The sequence below is a fragment of the Cebus imitator genome, unplaced genomic scaffold, assembly GCF_001604975.1.
Source record: "Cebus imitator isolate Cc_AM_T3 unplaced genomic scaffold, Cebus_imitator-1.0 Scaffold273, whole genome shotgun sequence".
Lineage (NCBI taxonomy): Eukaryota > Metazoa > Chordata > Mammalia > Primates > Cebidae > Cebus > Cebus imitator.
Window position 1 is genome coordinate 1,017,000 of NW_016107588.1, and position 22,417 is coordinate 1,039,416.

The following is a 22,417-nucleotide window of genomic DNA, read 5'->3' on the forward strand; positions in this document are numbered from 1 at the left end:
ACTGCAACCTCTGCCTCTCTGGTTCAAGAGATTCTCCTGCCTCAGCCTCCCAAGGAACTCGGACTACAGGCGCCCGCCACCACATCCAGCTAATTTTTTGTATTTTTAGTAGAGATGGGGTTTCACCGTGTTAGCGAGGATGGTCTTGATCTCCTGACCTCATGATCCACCCGCCTTGGCCTCCCAAAGTGCTGGGATTACAGGTATGAGCCACTGCGCCCAGCCTCTAAATTCTTTATATCATTTGAATACAAGTCCTATATCAGGTATATAATTTGGCAAATATTTTCTTCAAATCTGTGGCTTGTCTTTTTCTTTTCTTTATAGTATTGTTCATAGAACAAAAGTATTACGTGTACGTCTACACAGAAACCTGTATGTAATGTTTAAAAATGTTTATAGCTGGGCACAGTGGTTCACACCTGTATCCCAGCATATCGGGAGGATCACTTGAGCCCAGGAGCTTGAGACCAGCCTGGGCAACATAGCAAGACCCCATCCCTACAAAAACTTTAAAAGTTAGCCAAGTATGGTGGTAGGTATCTGTGATCCCAGCCACTCAGTAGGCTGAGGTGGGAGGATTGCTTGAGCTGAGGAGGTCAATGTTTCTGTGAATTGTGTTCGCATCACTGCACTCCAGGCTGGGCAACAGAGTGAGATCCTATCTCAAAAAAAAATGTTTATAGCGACTTTACTCATATTCACCCCAGACTAGAAGCAACTAAGGTGTCCTTCAGCAGGTGAATGGATAAACAAAGTGGTACATCCATACAATGGAATATTGTTCAATGCTAGAAAGAATAAACTACCAAGCTATGAAAAACACAAAAGAACTTTAAATGCATATTGCTAAGTGAAAGAAGCTATTCTGAAAAGGCTATATACTGTATGGCTCCAATTATACGGCACTCTGGATACGGTAAAACAAATCAGAAGGTTGTACTAACAGAAAATAGATTAGGGTTGAGGAAAGGGGGAGTGGCTGACTATCAAGGGCCTGTACAGAAGTTCTAGTATGGTGATGAAATTGTTCTGTATGGTACTTGGGTGGTGGATACATGACTCTATGCATTTGCCAAAACCCACAGAACTATATGTCACAAAGACTGAACTTTAATGCCTACAAGCAAAACAACAAAACATCAACTAGGTGGGTGGGGGGACTCCCAGGATGGAATGGAGACTACGACAAATGAATCTAACTCCATTATAAGTGGTGGCATAACTGTACTAAATGGATGAGGAAGGTAAAAGAACTGACCTAAGTAACTTTGAAAAACAGTATTTTGACTGGAAACTGTAAGGTAAAGACAAAAGAAACTGAACATAAACACTGGACTCCAGTTGGTAAAGTTGTTTCTCCTGGGGGTATGAGTTAGCAGTTCTGATGCTCTATACGTGTATACCTGAATTGAACAAGACAGTAAATGAATGACAGGTAGTAGGAGCTAGGTGTCTCACTGTCAGAGAGGAAAGTTACAGGTAAGCAAAAAAGGAAGATCAAAATAATCCTCTGGCACTAGATTACAGTTGGAGATATAAGTATGAAGTCATGTTTAGGTTAATATACCTGCTGATGGTTAAAACAAATGATTTTGGATATGTGTGCATATATGGTCTTATGTATTGAACATTTGTATCCCTTCTCCCAAGGTCATACGTTGAAATCCTAACCTCCAGTGTGATGGTATTAGGAGGTGGGGTCTTTGGGAGATAATTAGGTCATGAAGGTCGACCCCTCCTGATAGGATTAGGACCCTTATAAGAAGAGACACCAGAGCTTCCTGCCTACTCTGTCCTCTCCACCAATCAGGGACACAACAGGAAGACAGCCATTTCCAAAACAGGATATAGATCCTCGCTAGATACTGGATCTACCAATGACTCAATCTTAGACTTCCCAGCCTCTAGAAACAAATGTCTGTTTTTTAATTATCACCTAGTCTGTGGTAATCTGTTATAGCAGCCTGAAGTAAGACACATTAGTTAGTATATATACATATATTCCTATTTCCTATCTCTGCTTAGACAGTCTAGAAGTAGCAATACACCACTAGGCAATGAATACTCAGATCTTGGTTTCTAATACCATTCTCTTTCCCAGTGAAAGAGAATGACATACAGAATTGACACCAACAAAATAAATCCAAGAGGCAACTGTTTTCAGAAAGAAGCAGTGAATGAGACTCATGGATGAGACCAGTCAATGAGTCAGAAAGGTGCCCGGGAGGAAAGAATGTTAAGGAGACGGTGATCACCAAAGTCAAATGCTACAGAGGCCATACAGGAAAGAGTGCTGTGACCATCAAGAACCCACTGGAAACCACAGTGGGAGTAGAGGCTTGCATACTCTAGGGTATAGATGGCAGTGGGACTCTGAGGAGTTGAAACATTAGCCTCAAATTTCTCAAAGTGCTATGGAGAGAAGTCCGTTGGCAGAAATGGGGGACGATCAGAGTCCAGGCTGGGCAGGAAGGAAATAAGAGTGGAGAAGGAGAGTTTATAGGCCATCACCTTCTTAGAGAAAGGCAATAGGACCTGTTGGCAAAAGACTGTCATCATCACCTATAGGCAAAATGTGGGGCTTCTACAGGGTCAGCAAGAAGTCTTATTGAGAAAAAATCTGTAACAAATAATGTATTATTTCAAAAATACACTCTAAAAGTATAGCTGAATCTCTGTGCCTAAGACCCAAGCCTGAAAAATGCATTAATTAGGATCCTTTTCATGCTAAAGATCATAATTTATTGAAATGTGATGTTTTACCTTTGCTCACAGCATTAGCATATTTTTGTGCAAAGGACAGTGCCTGAGAATTCTATGGTGTGCTTATCATAACCATGTTTCAGTTTCACACTTGTCCTTTTTTCCATGACCCCCTTTATCTTCTTTTCCTGACACCTATAATGGCAAAGGGTATAACTTAAGCTAACAATTGATTATACTTTACAAGAGAAGTTCAAATATGAGTCTAATTAAAGAATTTCTGAACACTTCTTCCTTGCTAAAACATGCATTTTTAACAAGGAAAAGCCCCGACATGTCATTCAGACTTTCATTCATGTGTATGCTTACACACGTGCCTACTGCCCTCCTCTCACCACCTGGAAATGCCACTTTTCACCCAGGAGTAATTGGCTAATTTGCTGGATTTGCCCTTTAACTGTTCCATGTTCTCCTGACACCTGTGAGTTTCATTTAGAGGCTTTTAGAGCTTTTTACTAGAGGTGGCTCCGTCTGAAAAGGTGTTTCGAAGGACAAATTTGACTATGGTATCCTTTAATCGGAAGAGAACATTGTTCCCATATTAAAGGCACACCATTCTTGGGAAAAAAGAGCAAACACTAGTAACCACAGCCAAGACTGTGGGGAGTGTATCAGGGTTACAACCAGATACACCCACAACTTGTCACACTTATAACCGGGTATAACAGCAATTTGCTGTCACAACAGGTTACTACCAGAGTTACTACCACAACTTACCATTGTAACACATTACTATCACAACAGATTATAATCACAACTTACAGTTACAACAGGTTACAACCACAAGTTACAAACACTAGCTTGTCTTGCCACATCAACAAATCTGGCTAATATTCCCTCCATACTTGATGTATACTATGATGAAAGGTTTCAATCATTGGTAGTTTGGGGTATTAACACTATCTGGCCTTGGGGAGGACATGAATATTCTGGAGTAGCATGAGGAAACTTCTCTATCGTGATGGAACAGTTCTGCCTCCTAATTATGGTGATGGTTACTCAAATCTACACACATAACATTTTACAGGACCTACTCACACTCGCTCACACATGCATATCTGAATGCAGGCAAAATCTGATGAAATCTGAACAAGGTCTGTACCTGACTTAACAGTATTGTACTAGTGTTGATTTCCTGGTTTAGACAATTACTATGGTTATGTAAGGAGAAGCTAGGTGAAGTGTACACAGGAACTCTCTTGAAGTATTTTTATAACTTCTTGTGAGAACCATTTCAAAATAAAAAGGTATTTTAAAAATATATCTGACTTGCTATGGGTCTCTTAAAAAAATACTTGTCATGATGAGTTTGCTCCTCCCATCCCAAGAAAGAGTGAGTCTCTTGAGGTTGAGAGGGCTGTTTTCAGGGTCCACTGGCCCACAGTTATCATCATTGGTGGTGTTGCCTCAGCAAATAGGCTTCTGCCAGCATGAACCATTAACCCGTGAGCACTGTTGCTTAAGGAACGTCAGGCGAAATGTGAGGCTTTTCCAAGATGGTTATAAATCCCCACCCTTGAACTGCATGGCTCACATCATTCCAAAGGAACCCCAACTGGCAGGCTGGAATGCCTGGGAACTACCACTCATTTCCCAGAGGCCCAATTAATCTGGTTGCTGGACCCTTTTCACCAGAATAAGGGGTGTGTTGGCACAAATCAATGCTCCTACCTTTACCCTTGTCAGGTTTGTATTCTCCACCCCCCAATATGTCTTCAAGATCCTTATCTGAAAAACCTGGAGAAAATAAAACATACAGTTCAATGACAAGAAAACATTTCAGCAACAGGAAATTTGTGTTAATGTTGCCCAAGGTGTAGAAAATGATTACCAGTTCCACTTAATAAATAAATGCCCTTGATGAAATTTTAAGAGCCCCCCAGGCCCTCTCCCACTGGTGTACATGTGCCAAATAATGTCCCGCCAATCTGAGTGTGAGTGGAACCACAAAGAGGATGGCTATCACCCCCATGATTAGGTTAGATTACATGCCAAAGGTGAAGGGATTTTGCAGAGGTAATTAAGGTACCAAATCAATTTGACTTTGCATTAATCAAAAAGGAGATTATCCTACACGGGCATGACTTAATCAGGTGATATCCTCAAAAGCAGGTTCAGGCCTTCTCTGAGCTCAGACATGAGGAGCAACAGAGTTGGCCGGTTTCTCCTGCTTTCTCCCCATACCAGCCCCTCTCGGAAGTTCTCCTTTGGTCTTGAAGCAGCAAGCACCTGTTATTTTTACAGCTGCTAGGGAATGTACTGTCAACAACCAATTGAGCTTGGAAGAGGACCCAACCTCAGATGAGACCCCAGCCCTCACCAACACCGTGACCACAGCTATATGAGCTCCTGAGCAGAAAACTCAGCTTAGCTTTTCCTGAACTCCGGACCAAAGGAAACAGTGAGATAATAAATGGGCGTTGTCTGAACTCAGAGTTTCTGATTTTTGTTATGCAGCAAGGAAACTGATACAAGGAAGCAGAAAATTTATGAATGGGTAAAAGATTCATTGAAAGGACAAGGGAGTCCCATGGAACCAAGTGTGGGAAGCTCACTGACAGTTTCACACTCTACACTGAGCTTAACCCATAAGAAACAACCGCTTTTGTTGGGGCCAAGTTATGGTGTCCTATCCAAGAAGATTATCCACAAGAATCTGAAGAGTCTATGAAAATATTCCTCTCTTTCCCCACTGCGTATGAGTGTGAGGCCAGACTTCCTTCATATACTTCAACCAAAACAACATCTCACAATGGAGTAAAGTGTGTGTGAGAATCCAGCTGCTTCTATCCAGCCAGACATGAGAGAAATCTGCAAAAATGTAACATCGTGCCGCTCTCCACAATACAAGTTTTTGTCTTGCCAAGCATAGTTATTTCTCATAAAAATGTTATTTGTGTTAAATGTATGAGTTTAGTGTTGTTCATTTTAATTAGTAAAGTCTTTCAGTTTTAATCTCTAAGATATTGAGTATTGACAAGCATGACCCACATAAGCAAAATCTCTTGAGATCTCAATGATTTTGAGAGTCCCAAGATGAAAAAAAGCTTGAGTGCCACTATTATGGGTTCTCCAGTGGCCTGAAGCGCCTCCAGCTCTGCCAGGTGCAGACTGGCTCTGGCTCTGTGTGATGTTATAATTAATGAGACAGAACCCGACCAGGTGGGACTTACCTCCTCCTCCAGCACTTGGTTTCCTGCGGCCATCAACTCGATCATTTCGATCATCTAAGGCATCAGCCAAGTCAAAATCATTTCCTTCATGGGATCCCAAAATAAAAGAAATACTCAATTAGTTCATCTATGGGTAGCTCTTTTGGATACTGCCTCAGAGGGAGCCCCAATGGGATCCTTCCCTTACTGCTCTCCTCAGAGTGCCCACCTTACCTAAAGTATTTGCTGGAGCTCTGGTGGTTACTGGCCTTTTGGTTGTGGTGGTGGTTACACGGTCCCATGTCTCTAAAAGGGGAAGGGAGGACAGCAAAGGGAGCATATTAGGAACAAAATGCAACAGCCATTCATGGCTCAGGGAAGTCACATCATGAATATTCTTGTCTTGTTCCTTGAGGCTCCTACAGGACCTCTGAAGAATCACTTTGAGATGGATGACAAAGAGATATAAAAGGCTTAAACGAGGTGGGTTCTGCTCACTTTTCTTTGGGGGATGGGGGTTATGAGGCAGACACAGTCCCACATGTGGCCAGGTAAGTGGTAAAGCTGAGACTTGAGCCTGGATCTGCAAGAGATGACCACATGAACCAAGGAGTTCCAGAGCTCGAGCACGAGTGCTTGAGAGCTCCAAGCCTTGGTTCCACCACTATCAACCTGGCACTTGAACTATAGCTAATCCTGCCCAGGGATGGACAGATTGAGGTTACATTCCCAGTGGACTCTGGTAGTATCTTATAAACGTAAAGTGGTTACAACACACATATATAATTTTATAACTGTGGTTACTATTATAAACACTAGGTCTCTGGACTCAAACAGATTCCTTTCAAATATGGAAGTCTTTCACACCAATTACACAGATAGCATTCATGAATATTCCAGTTGATTATTTTCTTGAACTTCAAAAGACTGTGCTGTAACTATTCCCACTATTGAAGTTAATAGAGGGAAAAGACAGAGACAGTGCTATATACAGCAAGCACCTGGGACAGAAACAGCAACGTATGTGGGGAAAAAAACCTAAATGAGTTTTACAGAGCAATAATGTGATATCCAAACTGCCTGGGGACATTTAAAATGTATTGCCTATAATTTTTCAACAGACCTTCAGTGTTGTCTGTGGATCAAATAAATGCAGGTCTGAATCTTCTGCAAAGAAAGTACAAAACAATACAGTAAGTCATGACCCAACAGTTCTCAGTTGGAATAAAGAGGGATATTACAAAATGATAAAAGGATCAATCCACCAGGAAGACATAACAATCCTGAATGTGTGTTCACCTCACAATAGAGTGTCTAGACACATTACGTAAAACCTGATAGAGCTAAAAGAAGAAATAAACAAATGCACTTATAGTTGGGGACTTCAACACTCTACTCTCAGCAATTGGTAGAACTACTAGATGGAAAATCTACGGAGATATTGAAGAACTGAACAATAATCAACCAAAAGGATCTAATTGACACAACAGGACACACCAGCCAACCACAGCAGAGTAAACAACTGTTTAAGCACTCACAGAATATTGACCTGAGATCATATCCTGAACCAGGAAATAAATTTCAACAAACTTAAAAGTATTGAAACTATACGGAGAGGTATCATCGATTATAATTAATTCAAATTAGAAGCAGAGAATAATAGAAAACAAGAAAATCTCTAAACACTTAGATATAAACAACATACTTCTAAATAAAACAAGAGTCAAAGAAAAAGTTTCAAAGAAAAATTTAAAAAATACATAGAACTGTGTGAAAATGAAAATACAACATAGCAAAATATGTAGGATGCAGCTAAAGCAATGCTCAGAGAGAAGTTTGTAGCACTGAATGCTTAAGTTAGGTATGAAGAAAGGCCTCAAATCAATAATCTAAGTTACTAATTCAAGATGCTAGAAACAGAAGCTAGCTAGATACTAGAAAAACAAAACCAAAGAAGCAGATGGAAATAAAAAATCCATGAAATTGAAAATGGGAATGCAATACTAAAAAAAAAAAAAAAAATCGCCGGGCACGGTGGCTCAAGCCTGTAATCCCAGCACTTTGGGAGGCCGAGGCGGGTGGATCACGAGGTTAAGAGATCAAGACCATCCTGGTCAACATGGTGAAACCCCGTCTCTACTAAAAATACAAAACATTAGCTGGGCATGGTGGTGCGTGCCTGTAGTCCCAGCTACTCAGGAGGCTGAGGCAGGAGAATTGCCTGAACCCAGGAGGCGGAGGTTGCGGTGAGCCGAGATCGCGCCATTGCACGCCAGCCTGGGTAACAAGAGCGAAACTCCGTCAAAAAAAAAAAAAAAAAAAAAAAAAAAAAAAAAAAAAAAAAAAAAAAAAAAAAAAATCAATAAAACCAAAAGCTTATTTATATAGTAAAAAAGGGATAAACCTCTAGTGTTACTAACAAATATAAAAGTTGAAAAAGATGCTATGCCAATAAAAGGACTGAAATGGGACATTATAGATCTCGCAGCCATTAAAAGAATAATAATGAAATAACATTAACTTTTTTTAGCTCACTTACTGGACAACTTGGAAGAAATGGACCAATTTTTCAAAAACCACCAACTATCAAAATACAACCTAATCCTGTGTTCATGGATTAGAAGACACTAAATTGTTAAAATGACAATGTATACTATCTAAAGCAATCTACAGATTCAGTGCAATCCCTACCAAAATCCCAATGACATTTTTTTGCATAAATAGACAAATTAATCCTAAAATTCATATGGAATTTCAAGGAACCTCAAATAGCCAAAAAAATCTAGAAAAACAACATGAAAGATTCACACTCACTGATTTTAAAACTACAGATACCACAACATGTGTGGTACTGACATTAAGAACAGACATAAAAACCATGAAATATAATGGGAAGCCCAGAAATAGGCCAGGTGCAGTGGCTCAAGTCTGTAATCTCAGCACTTTGGCAGGCTGAGGCAGGTGGATTGCTTGAGCCCAGGAGTTTGAGACCAGCCTGGCGACGTTGTGAAATCCTATCTCTACAAAAAATAGGAAAAATTAGCCAGGCATGGTGGCATACGCCTGTGGTTCCAGCTACTTGAGAGGCTGAGATGAAAAGATCGCTTGAGCCCAGGTGGAGGCTGCAGTGAGCCATTATCACACCACTGCATTCTAGCCTGGATGACAGAGTGAGACCCTGTCTCAATCAATCAATCAATCAATCAATCAAAGAAAGAAAGAAAGAAAAGGGAAGAAATGGATGGAACTAGGGAAGGAAGCAAAAGGGAAGAAAGGAAAGGAAAAGAGAAAGGAAAGGAGGAAGGAAGGAAGACAGCAAGCCCAGAAATAAGCTCTTGCATATACACTCACTAGATTCTCAACAACTATGTTAAGACCATTTGATGGCAGAAAGAAGTCTTTTCAACAAATGGTGCTGGGAAAATTGGATATCAACATGCAAAGGAATGACGTTGGACCCCGACCTATATTATATACAAAAATTAACTCAAAACAGATAGAAGATTCTTAGACATGGTGACATAAAAAAAGAAATAGTTCAAAGACGTAAATATAAGAGCTAACACTATAAAACTCTCAGGAGAAAATATGAAAACGCTTCATGACGTTGGATTTGATGATGATTTCCTGGATATGACACCAAAAGCACAGGCAACATCAACAACAACAACAAAATAAATAAATTGATCTTCATCAAAATTTAAAACTTTTTTGAGACAGAGTCTCACTCTGTCACCCAGACTGGAGCACAGTGGCACAATCATGCCACTCACTGCAACCTCTGCCTTCCAGACTCAAGAGATCCTCTTATCTTAGCCTCCTGAGTAGCTGCGACTACAGACGTGCACCACCATGCCCAGCTAATTTTTGTATTTTTTCTACAGGCAGGGTTTCACCATGTTGGCAAGGCTGGTCTCAAACTCCTGGGCTCAAGCCATCCACCTGTCTTGGCATCCCAAAGTGCTGGGGTTATAGGTGTGAGCCACTATGCCCAGCCTAAAATTAAAAACTTTTATGCATCAAAGGACACCATCAAGATAGTAAAAAGATAAGTCACAAGAATGAGAGAAAATACTCACAAATCTTACATCCAATGAGGGATTAATATCCACACTATATAAAGAACTTATAAAACTCAACAACAACAAAAACCTTGATTTTAAGGCTAGGCACAGTGGCTCATACTTGTAAGCCCAGAACCTTAGGAGCTGAGGTGGGTAGATTGCTTGAGTCCAGAAATTCAAGACCATCCTGGGCAACATGGTGAAACCCTGTCCCTACCAAAAAAAACCCACAAAAATTAGACAGGTGTGGTGGCACACCTGTAGTCCCACCTCCTTGGGAGGCTGAGGTAGGAAGATTGCTTGAGTCCAGGAGGTGAAGGTTGTAGTAAGCTGAGATCATACCACTGTACTCCAGACTGGGTGACAAAGCAAGACCCTGTCTCAAAAAACAAAACAAACAAACAAAAAAAGGGTTTTAAAATGGGCAAAGGACTTGAATAGACATATCTTCAAAGAAGATCTACAAGTGACCAATAAGCACATGAAAAGCTGCTAAGCATCACTAGTCATTAGGGATATGCAAATAAAAACTGCAACGAGATACCGGTTCACACCCATTAGGATGGCTATCGTTAAAAGAAAAATGAAACATTGCAAGTATTGGTGAGGACATGAAGCAACTGAACCCTGGTATATTGCTGGTAGGAATGTAAAATGGTGCAGCTGCTGTGGAAAAGGGTTTGGCACTTCCTCAAAATGTGAAACAGAGCTACCATATGATCCAGCAATTCCACTTCTAGGTCCATACCCAAATGAATTGAAAGCAGAGAATCTAACAGGTATCTGTATGCCAATGTTCATAGTAGCATTATTCACAACAGCCAAAACATGGAAATAACATAAATGTCCATCAACATATGAATGGATAAACAAAATATGGTATATACATACATATAATGCAGTATTATTCTGCCTTAAAAAAAAGAAATTCTGGTACATGCTGCAACATGGATAAACCTGGAAAACATTACATTAGGTGAAATAAACCAGGCATAAAAGAACAAATATTGTGCAATTCCACTTATAAGAGGTACCTAGAATGGGCAAATTCTTAGAGACAGAAAGTACAATAGAGGTTACCAGGGACTAGGGGTAAGGAGGAATTAGGAGGAATTATTATTGTATGGGTATAGGGTTTCTAATTGGGATGATGAAAAGCTTTTGGAAATGATCATGGTGATAGCTGCACAACATTGTGAATACAGTTGATCCTCCATATCTGTAGGTTCCACATCCAGAACCAACCACATGCTTGACCAACCATGGATCAAAATATTCAAAAAACAAAAAAAAAATACAAATATAAAAATAATATAAAATTTTAAAATACAGTACAATTATTTACATATTGTATTAGATATTATAAGTAATCTGGAAATGATTTAAAGTATATGGGAGGATATGTGTAGGTTATATGTATATACTATGCCAATTTATATCAGAGAATTGAGCATCCAAGGGTTCTGGTATCTGCAGGGGGTCCCGGAACCAATGCCCAGCAAATACTAAAGGAGGGGCAAATGTCTACTAAGTGCCACTGAATTATACATTTAAAAACGATTAAAATGGTAAACTTTATATGAATACTTACCACAATATTAAAAAACTCAACCTAGATGAAATACACAGCCTGAATATTCCAATAACCATTAATTAATTCAATTTAAAATCTCCTAAAAAAAGAAATCTCCAGGACTTGGTGATTTCACTGGAGAATTCTATCAAACATTTAAAAAGGAATTAACACTAATTGTATACAATCTCTTCCAGAAAGGAGAGAGGAGGAAATAATTCCCCATTCATTTTGTAAAGCCAGTATTACCCCTGTAACAAACACAGATTAGTTTGTTTTCACATTGCTACAAAGATACTTCCTGAGACGGGGTAATTTATAAATAAAAGAGGTTTAATTGACTTAAAGTTCTGCATGGCCAGGGAGGCTTCAGAAAACTTACAATCATAGTGAAAGACAAACGGGAGGCAGGCGTCTTCTTCACAAGGTGGCAAGAGAGAGAGAGGAGTGAAGCAGGAATTGCCAAACACTTTAAACATCATCAGCTCTCATAAGAACTCACTTACTACAATGAGAACAGCATGGGGAACCATTCCTATGATCTAATCACCTTCCACCAGGTACCTTCCTTGACACCTGGGGATTACAATACGAGATGAGATTTGGGTGGGGACACAGAGCCAAACCATATCAAGATCATATTAAAAAAAAAAAATCTATAGACTAATGTCTCTCATCAATTTACATACAAATCTTCAACAAGATAATAGCAAACAGATTAGAATGTATAAAGAAAATTACACAGCATGAAAAATGGAATTTATTCCATTTGGGCAAGCTGGATCCAATATTTGAAAATCAATCAATGTATACCCTGTCAACAGGCCAAAGAAGACAAACCATGTATCAATGGACATGAAAAAATCTAACATCCACTTATGGAAAACAAAAATACTTTCAGCAAATTAGAAATAAAGGGGAATTATCTCAACTTCATAAAGAATATCTAAAAAGCACCTATAGCTATCACCAGACTTAATGGTGAAAGACTGAATGCTCTTTCTCTAAGGTCTGGAATGGAGCAAGGACATCACTCTTACCACTCTTATTGAACATAGTACTAAAATGTCTAGCATTGCAATATGAAAAAAACATATACAGATTGGAAAGGAAGGACTACACATGTCTCTACTTGCAGATGACATGATCATGTATATAGAAAATTCCAAGAAATCTACAAAATTTCCTAGAACTAATAAGTGAGTTCAGCAAGGACTTGGGATACAAGATCAACACCAATCACATGTAATAGTAGTGAACATATTAAACCCAAAATTAAAAAGACACTGCCATCCACAATTGCTCCAAAGCAAATATTTAGGATGGGGCAGTGGCTCATGCCTGTAATCCCAGCACTTTAAGAGGCCAAGGCAGGCAGATCATCTGGGCTCACGAGTCTGAGACCAGCCTGGGCAGCATGGTGAAACCCCATCTTTACTAAAAATACAAAAATTAGCCCGGTGTGGTAGTATGTGCCTATAGTCCCAGCTACTTGGGAGGCTGAGGTGGGAGAATCTTGCTTGAGCTGGGGAGGTGGAGGCTGCAGTGAGCCAAGATCACACCACCTCACTCCAGCCTGGGCAGCAGAGCGAGACCCAATCTCAAAAAAAAAAGAAAATAAAAAATTACAGTGTTCTAAAGAAAAGACATCAAGGAAGACATAAATCAGTTGAGAGACATGCTGTATTCATGGATTAGAAGACTCCACAAAGTAAAAATGTCAACTCTCCCAAAATGGATCTATATGTTTAACACACGTCCCATTATAATCCAAGTAAGTTTTTTTCCAGACTAGGCAAAAACAAACAATCTAAAATTAAATGGAAAGGCACAGGCCCTAGGAGAGCCTTAAAAGAACTTGACAAAGCAGAAAAATGTGGAACAAATCACTCTAACCAATTTTAAAGCTGAATTTACAGTTACAGTAATCAGGACAGTGTCAGAGCTATGACACATAAATCAACTGAACAGAATGAAGAGCTCAAAGAGACCCCAAATACACTCAAGTGATTCTTGATAAAGGTGCAAAAGCAATTTGATAAAGCATAGTCTTTTGAAGAAATGGTGCTGGGGTAACTGGACATCTATAGGTAAAAATAAAGAACTTCAACTTAATCCTCATACCTTATTAAAAATGAACTCAAAATGGATGATTATCTTTACTTAAATATGAAGTTATAAAACTTCAAAAGAAAATATAGGGAAAAATATTTGGGACTGAGCTTGGTAAAGAGTTCATACTATTGATAACAAAACCACTTTCCATAAAAAGAAAAATTGACAAATTGGACCTTGTGAAAATTAAAACATTTCCTCTGTAAAAGACCTGGTTAAGAAGACGAAAAGATCCCATTTTTCTGCCAGGTTATCCAGACAGAAATATCAGTAGGAAACAGTGGGCCAGGACAACGCTTAGACCAAATGTACCTCACAGACATATATAGAACATGCTATCCAACAGCAGCAGAGCACATTCTTTTCAAGCACACATGGAACATTCTCCAGGAGAGGTCACATGTTAAGTCACAGAAAAGGTCTTAGTAAATTTAACAAGATTGAAATCATATCAAGTGTCTTTTCCACCGAAAATAATACAAAACTAGAAGTTAACAGAAAATTGGAAAATTCACAGATGTGTGGAAATTAAACATTCTCCTGAACAACCAACGGTTCAGAGAAGAAATCAAAAGGAAAATCAAAAAAATTCTTGAGACAAATAAAAATAGAAACACAACATACCAAAACTTGTGAGATGCAGCAAAAGCAGTCCTGAGAGAGAGCTTTATAGCAATAAATGCCAACCTAAACAAAAAACAAAGATCTTAAATAAACAATCTAGCTTTACAACTAACTCAAAGAACATTAGAAAAAAAAGAAACTGAACTCATAGAAGCATAGATCAGAATGTTGGTGGCCAGGGGCTGGGGTAGGGAATAGGGAGATGCTGGTCAAAGGGTGCAAAGTTTCACTTAGATAGAATAAGTCTGGAGATTTATTATAGAGCAGGATGACTATGGCTAATGATAATACATTATACACTCAAAAATTGCCAAGAGAGATCTTGAATGTTGTTACCACAAAAATATGTTGGTAATGTCTTAACAAACTAAACCTATAACCACTATACAACCTAGCACTCACACAACTTAGCATTAACCCCACAGAAATGAAGACTCATATTCACATAAAAATCTGTCTATAAATGCTTATAATAGTCAAAAAGAGATAACCTTCTGTTTTTGAAGCAAGCCAGATGACCTTCAAAAAGTGAATGGTTAAACAAACTATGGTACATCCACACCATGAAATACTGTTCAGCAAGGAAATGTAACAAATTATTGATATATGTGATGACTCAGATAAATCTCAAGGGAATTACATTGAGTGAAAAAACCCAGTCCCCAAACAGTACATACCATATCATTCCATTTTTAAAATTGCGAAATGCTACTGATGGAGAACAGATTAATGGTTGTCAGGGGTTAGAGACAGGCAAGGAGTGGATGGCAAGAGGGGGTGTCTGTGTTTATAAAAGGGCAACAAGAGGGATCTTTGTGGTGATGCAATAGTTCTGTCTAGATTGTTATTGGTAGATACACATACACACAGAAGTGATAAAGCTGCATAGAAGCAAACACACACATACTCAGCATAAGTAAAACTGAGGAAATTTGAATAGGATCACTAGACTACATCAATGTCAATATCTTGGTTGTAATCTTACACTACAGTTTTGCAGGATGTTACTACTGGGAAAAACTGGGTATAAGATGCATGAGATCTCTATTATTTCTTACAACTTCATGTCAATTTACAATTACCTCAAAATTAAAAGTCAAATGACTATGATTTGAGCATCAAGGTAATTTTGTGTTTCCTGAGACTGGGTTTCACTCTGTTACCCAGGCTGCAGTGCAGTGGCATGAGCATAGCTCACTACAGTGTAGAATTCCCAGGCTCAAGTGATTCTCCCATCTCAGCTTGCTGAGCAGCTGGGACTACAGGCATGCACCACTAGGCCCAGCTAAGTTTTTCATCTTTTGTAGAGACGGGATCTTGCTATGTTGCCCAGGCTTATCAAAGTAATTTCTGATACAAAAAAAGGTCTGACATGTAAATAGCCGGTCTGCAGGGACTCAGGAATATCTATTATTGACACTAAAAACTAAAGAACAAATCATGTAGATCTGACTTTGGAAAAATGGCAGTGGAAGGCCAGGCATGGTGGCTCAAGCCTGTAATCCCAGAACTTTGGGAGGCTGAGGTGGACGGATCACCTGAGGTCAGGAGTTCAAGACCAGCCTGGCCAACATGATGAAACCCCGTCTCCACTAAAAACACAAAAATTAGCCAGGCATGGTGGTGGGAGCCTGTAATCCCAGATACTTGGGAGGCTGGGGCAGGAGAATTGCTTGAACCTAGGAGGCAGAGGTTGCTGTGAGCCAAGACTGCACCATCGTACTCCAGCCTGGGCAACAAGAGCGAAACTCTGTCTCAAAAAAAAAAAAAAAAAAAAAAAAAAAAAAAAAAAAAAAAAAAAAAAAAAAAAAAAAAAAAAAAAAAAATGGCACTGGATAAGAACATCTAGGAATGAGATGGTATACAGGCAATTTTCCAGATAACTAGAGCTTGTTCCTTCCTATGCCCAGTGATTTGTGTAACACTGATAACCTTCCAGATAGCAAATCTTTACAGAGCAGTAGCAAATCTTTACAGAGCAAATAATACAGTTCTGTCACTTTGACATGTGTATACATAATACTACCTTTCCTGGGGCCCTGAGGTTACAACTTTTCTGTTATTGCACCATGCTTACGTCTTAAAGACAAGTCCCTTTTTCCGCTTTCTAGATTTTTAGATCTAATCTTCCTTTCAGTAGGAGAGCTGCTAAACAGACCAGTAGGTACACGTCAAAGCTTGTACTTTTGATTTTCAGGTATTCCAACAAGTGTTTGGAACAGGTTAATAACCTGCTGATGAATAGAGGCTTTTTCCAGGGTTTCTGTGGCCAAGGTACACCATCTGACCCTAAACTTGCCTTTGGGGTCATCAGTATCTTCTCTATGCAGCCACTTCTCATGGCAACATGCTACAGAAGAAAAGGTGCCCAAGGTAAAGCCAGTATCCCTGCACTTCAGGCCAGTCATGCTGCTGGCTTGCAGCACGACCTTGGACAAGTCCCTCTCTTCTGAACAATGAGGGGAAAGGCTTCTCCAGTTCTCATCTAGAGTTATTCCTCATTAGTAAAGATCACTTTAATTTTTAAAGTTTAATTTTATTATAAAGGAAACACACCCTCAATATTAAAAATATCCAATGGTATAGAATTGTAAGAAAAAAAGCCAGCCTCAAATCTATCCCAAGAGGGGGCTGCTCTGTACCTTTTCAGATCTGCCTGCAGGCCTGTGTGTGTGTGCTCACATCCACTTATATTTGATAGAAATTGATTCATACTACATACATCTTGTTCTGTGACTTGACTTTTTCATGTCAGTTCCAGAGCTCTAACTTATTTTTTGTAATGGCTTCAGAGTATGAATGGTTTAGAATTTGTATATTTCACCAGTGGGATTTAAGGGTGTTTAATTTTTGGCTGGTACAAAACACAAGAAAGTCACAAACAGCATTTCAAATGTACCTCTGCACACATGCATACGTATACCTAGAGGGAAAATGCTTTGAAGTAGAACTGCTAATTCAAAGATTTTACTAAACTTCCCTCTCAAAAGGTTGAATTAATTTATATTACTTTCTACAGAAGTAAAACTGAAAAGGTATAGCTTGATACAACAAAAGACAACTAAAGTAACCTTTCTGCCTGCTGCAGCACCACAATACCTGCTTACTGTACATTGATATTGAAGAGATCACTGACCCAAATGAAAACATACTGATGCCACATGACTGTGTAACGTCATCTCCACAAATGGTTGTTCTCAAAGAGTGTTTCAAGGACCCCTGGGCTCCACAGAGTCATAACTATTTTTATAATCACGCTTTTATGGGGTTGGCACTTGCACTGTGGTACAAAAGCAACAGTGAGTAAACCTGCTGGCCCTTAGCATGGGTGGCACCAAATGGTACTATAAGTCATCAGATTCTTCACCACTATACAATGGCAGTTGAAAGAGAATGCCAATTTCACTTAAGCATGTCCTAGATAAACATGGTAGACAGAATTCTAAGATGGCTGTCAAAATTCCCACCCCCAATGTATGTACTCTGTATAATCCTCACTCATGAGCACGGGAGGGACCCAAGAATAGGCTGGATATCACTGCCGTGATCAGATTATGACATAGCAGGAGTAAAGAGATTTTGCAGATGTACTTAAGATGCCCATTTGGTGGGACTTTGAATTACTCAAAAGGGAGACTATTCTGGGTGATTCTAACATAACCAGGTAGAGCCTTGAAAAGAGGGGTTTTACACCTTTCCTGAGATGATACTACAGGCAGCAGAAATTCTCACTCTTGCCAACCATAAAGAAGGAAGCAGCCACAAGCTCTATGATTATCTTGAATTATCCAGGTGAGGCCAGCAAAATCATGGGTCCTTATAAGGGAAAGAAAGAGCAAGACAGTCAGAGAAGGAGACACGACGATGGAAACAAAGGTAGGCGTCAGAGACAGATTTGGTAAGCAAAGGTAAGCGTCACAGAGAGATGCCCCACTGCTGACTTTGAAGATGAAGGCAGTAACCACAAGCCAAGAAATGTAGGTGGCCCCTATAAGCTGGAAAGGCAAGGAAATAGATTCTCCTCCAGAGTCTCCAAAAGGAATGTAGCCCTGTTAGCATGTTGATTTCAGCCCAGGAAGACCCAATTTTGGATTTCTAACCTCAATGATTATAAAATAACAAGTTTGTGTTGTTTAAGCAACCAAGTTTGTGGTAATTCATTACAAAAGCAATATGAAGTAATATAACATCAAACTTCAGACAAGACCCTAGCCCCAGATGACATCTGAATTGCAACCTCGTAGAAGACACTGAGCAGAGGACCCATACTCCTGAACCAGGGAAATTATGAGAGTGAATGAATACTATTTTAACTTGCTAAATTTATGGTAACATGTTATAAAGCAATACAAAATAAATATCAAAGAGCAGAAAAATAATTTTATTAGAGCTCAACCATGAGACTGGTGGTGATATTAACAAACATGAGTTTTGAGTATTAGATAAGGAAAAGGGTCATCATTTAGAAACAACACAACTCCGATGGCTCACGCCTGTAATCCTAGCACTTTGGGAGGCCGAGGCAGGTGGATCACGAGGTCAAGAGATCAAGACCATCCTGGTCAACATGGTGAAACCCCGTCTCTACTAAAAATACAAAAAATTAGCTGGGCATGGTGGCACGTGCCTGTAATCCCACCTACTCAGGAGGCTGAGGCAGGAGAATTGCCTGAACCCAAGAGGCGGAGGTTGCAGTGAGCTGAGATCACACCATTGCACTCCAGCCTGGGTAACAAGAGCGAAACATTGTCTCAAAAAAAAAGAAACAACACAACTCACTCAGGGCATCAACATTTTCCCAACAACCTGCACAGGATGTTACAAAATTCTGAATGGACAAAAGATCAATTTATAAGGTAAAATAAACCAATAGGGTTCAGTAGAAATGAATAGGGAAAGTTCATTGATGTTACTTAACCTTAAACAACAACTTTCCAATTTTGATGTCCAAATGTGCATTTGAACATTAATCAAAAAAATAGAAAGTGGGAGTGATTATTAATATCAGATAAATGAGATGTCATAGCCAGGAAAATATTAGACAAAAAGAGTAACATAACACATGATAAAAGAATCAATCCACTAGGAAGAGGAAGACATAATGATTCCAAATTTGAATGTATCAAAAAACAGAGACTCAAAATACATGAAATGTAAGTTGATAGAGCCAAAGGGAGAAACAAACAAATCCATAATTATCTTTGGGAAAATTCAATACCCTATTGCCATCAATTAATTGGATTAGTGGACAAAAAATTCAGCAAAGATGTACAACTGACCAACACGATAACCATCAAAATCGAAGTAACATATAGAGAACATTCCACCCAACAATGGCAGAATTTGCATTCCTCTCAAATGCACTGGGAACATTCTCCTGGATAGACCTTCTGATATGCTGCAAAACAAGCCTTAATGGATTTAAAAGGATTCAAATCAAACAAAGTATGCTCTCCATTCATAACTGGAAATCAATGACAGAAATGAATTAGGGAAATTCACAAATATGTGGAAACTAAACAACACACTCCAAAATAACCAACAGATTGAATAAGAAATCAGAAGGGAAATTTTAAAGATACTTTGAGAAGAATGTAAACAAAAACACAATCCACCAAAATTTATGAGATACATCAACAGTCATGTTTAGAAGCAAATTTACTACAGTAAAGGCCTATATTAAAAAAGAAGAAAGATTTGTAATCAATAGCCTAACCTTTCACCTTAGAAACCAGAAAATGGAAACCAAACACAGAGCAAACAGAAGAAAGGAAGAAAAAAAGATGAGAATGAAGAAAAAATATGAAAGTAGAAACAAATGAAATAAATAACAGAACAATAAAGTCTATAAAAACAAAAGATGGTTTTTGAAAAGATCATCAAAATTGACAAATCTTTAGCAAAACTGACAAAGAAAAAGAGAGGGCTCATTACTGAAATGAGAAATGAAAGGGAATATCATTGACAAAAGTATGCCAATAAATTGGATAGCCTAGATGAAATGGACAAACTCCTAGAAAGATACAAACTACTGAAGCTGAACCAAGAAGAAATAGAAAATCTGGCCAGGAGTGGTGGCTCATGACTGTAATTCCAACACTTTGGGAGGCCGAGGTAGGAGGATCATCTGAGTCCAGGAGTTTGATATCAGCCTGGGCAACATGGTGAGACTCTGTCTCTATTACATTAAATAAAACAAAATAAAAATAAAACTAAAACTCACCAATAAAAACACAATAACCCAATTTAAAATGGACAAAGGATTTGAATAGACATTCCTCCAAAAGACATAAGCTATATTCAATAAAGCACATGAAAAGATGCTTGATTTCATTAGCATTAGGGAAATGCACAACAAAACCACAATAAGACACCACTTCACACCCACGAAAGTGACTGCAATAAAAGAGACTTAAGACTCTACTTTCCAGGGTCATTTCTACAGTTTATTACTAGAGAAGATTTCTCTGAAGGTGTAGAGCGTCAAAAAATAATAAAAATTTAAAAAAGGAAATAGAAAACCGGAATAGACCTATAGTAGAATAATATAAAAAACTTTCCAAAAAGAAAAGCTCAGAGTCATATGCCTTCACTGATAAATTCTATAAAGTATTTAAATAATTAACAGCAATTCTTCAATAACTCTTCCAGAAAATAAGAGACAACAGTACATAAATAATCCAGTGAGATCAGTAGTGCACTGATATCAAAATCAGACAAAGACATCACAAGAAAAACTACAAACCTATTTCTGTTAGCAACACAGATGTGAAAATCCTCAACAAAATATAAAGATACCAAGTGCAACAAAAACAGTTATATTCCAAATTAATTTTTTAAGGCTTGAAAGCAATTCAATGGGCAGACAGATTATTTTAACAAATGGTCCTAGAAAAATCAGACATTCACAGGCAAGCAAGTGAACTTTCAGAAAAAAAAAAAAAAAATAGCAGAAATCTATAAAACCTAGTTATAGGCAAAGAGTTCTTAGACTTGGTGTCAAAAGGATGATCCAGGCTGAGTGCAGCACCTCATGCCTGTAATCCTAGCACTTTGGGAGGCTAAGGTGGGTAGATGGCTTGAGCCCAGAGTTCAAGAACAGCCTAGGCAACATAGCGAGTCCCTATCTCTGCAAAATATACAAAAATTAGCCAGGTGTGGTGGTGCGTGACTGTAGTCCCAGCTACTCAGGAGCTGAGGTGGGAGGATCACTTGAGCCCAGGAGGTCAAGGCTGTAGTGAACCATGATCATGCCACTGGACTGCAGCCTGGGCAACAGAGTGAGACTCTGTCTTGGGGAAGAAAAGTATAATCAATAAAAGGAAAAACTGACAAACCGGACATCATCAAAATTTAAAACTTCTGCAAAAGACTCTGTTAAGAGGATGAAAAGACAAGCTACAAAATAGAAGAAAATATTTGTAAACCATATATCTGACTAAGGACAAATGTCTGCAATATTTAAGGAATTCTTGAATTCAATGGTAAGAAAAACAAAAAGCAGATTAGAAAATGGCCTTTTGGCCAGAACCACCAACTTCCAGTAATTCGCCAAAATGATGAACACAAAGGGAAAGAGGAGAGGCACCCTATGTATGTTCTGTAGTCCTTTTAGAAAACATCGAGTTGTTCCTTTGGCCAAGTACATGAGAATCTATAAGAAAGGTGATATGGTAAACATCAAGGGAATGGGTACTGTTCAAAAAGGAATGCCCCACAAATGTTACCATGGCAAAACTGAAAGTGTCTACAATGTTACCCAGCATGCTGTTAGCATTGTCGCAAACAAGGACAAAATTCTTGCCAAGACAATTAATATGTGTATTGAACACATTAAGTACTCTAAAGAGCTGAGATAGCTTCTTGAAACACATGACGGAAAATGATCAGAAAAAGAAAGAAGCAAAAGAGAAAGGTACCTGGGTTCAACTGAAGCATTAGCCCACTCCACCCAGAGAAGCGCACTTTGTGAGAACCAATGGGAAGGGGCCTGAGCTGCTGGACCCTCTTCCCTATGAATTCATGGCATAATAGGTGTTAAAGAAACAAAAGACCGGCCGGGCGCGGTGGCTCAAGCCTGTAATCCCAGCACTGTGGGAGGCCGAGGCGGGTGGATCACGAGG

The 22,417-nt window shown here is 39.0% G+C and overlaps 1 protein-coding gene and 1 pseudogene across 1 annotated transcript in view; one reads left to right on the forward strand and one right to left on the reverse strand.

Moving 5' to 3' along the window:
• The window catches only part of CD99L2 (CD99 molecule like 2), a 109,956-nt gene that overhangs the window by 22,422 nt on the left and 65,117 nt on the right, over nucleotides 1-22,417 (reverse strand). Inside the window, exons 5-7 of the mRNA XM_017500910.2 lie at nucleotides 6,153-6,224; nucleotides 5,940-6,023; nucleotides 4,438-4,503 (exon numbers count right to left, since the gene is read on the reverse strand). Coding sequence (XP_017356399.1) covers nucleotides 4,438-4,503; nucleotides 5,940-6,023; nucleotides 6,153-6,224 — 222 coding nt within the window. The remainder of the gene's footprint in view (nucleotides 1-4,437; nucleotides 4,504-5,939; nucleotides 6,024-6,152; nucleotides 6,225-22,417) is intronic.
• Nucleotides 20,709-20,789, forward strand: LOC119467276 (annotated as a pseudogene).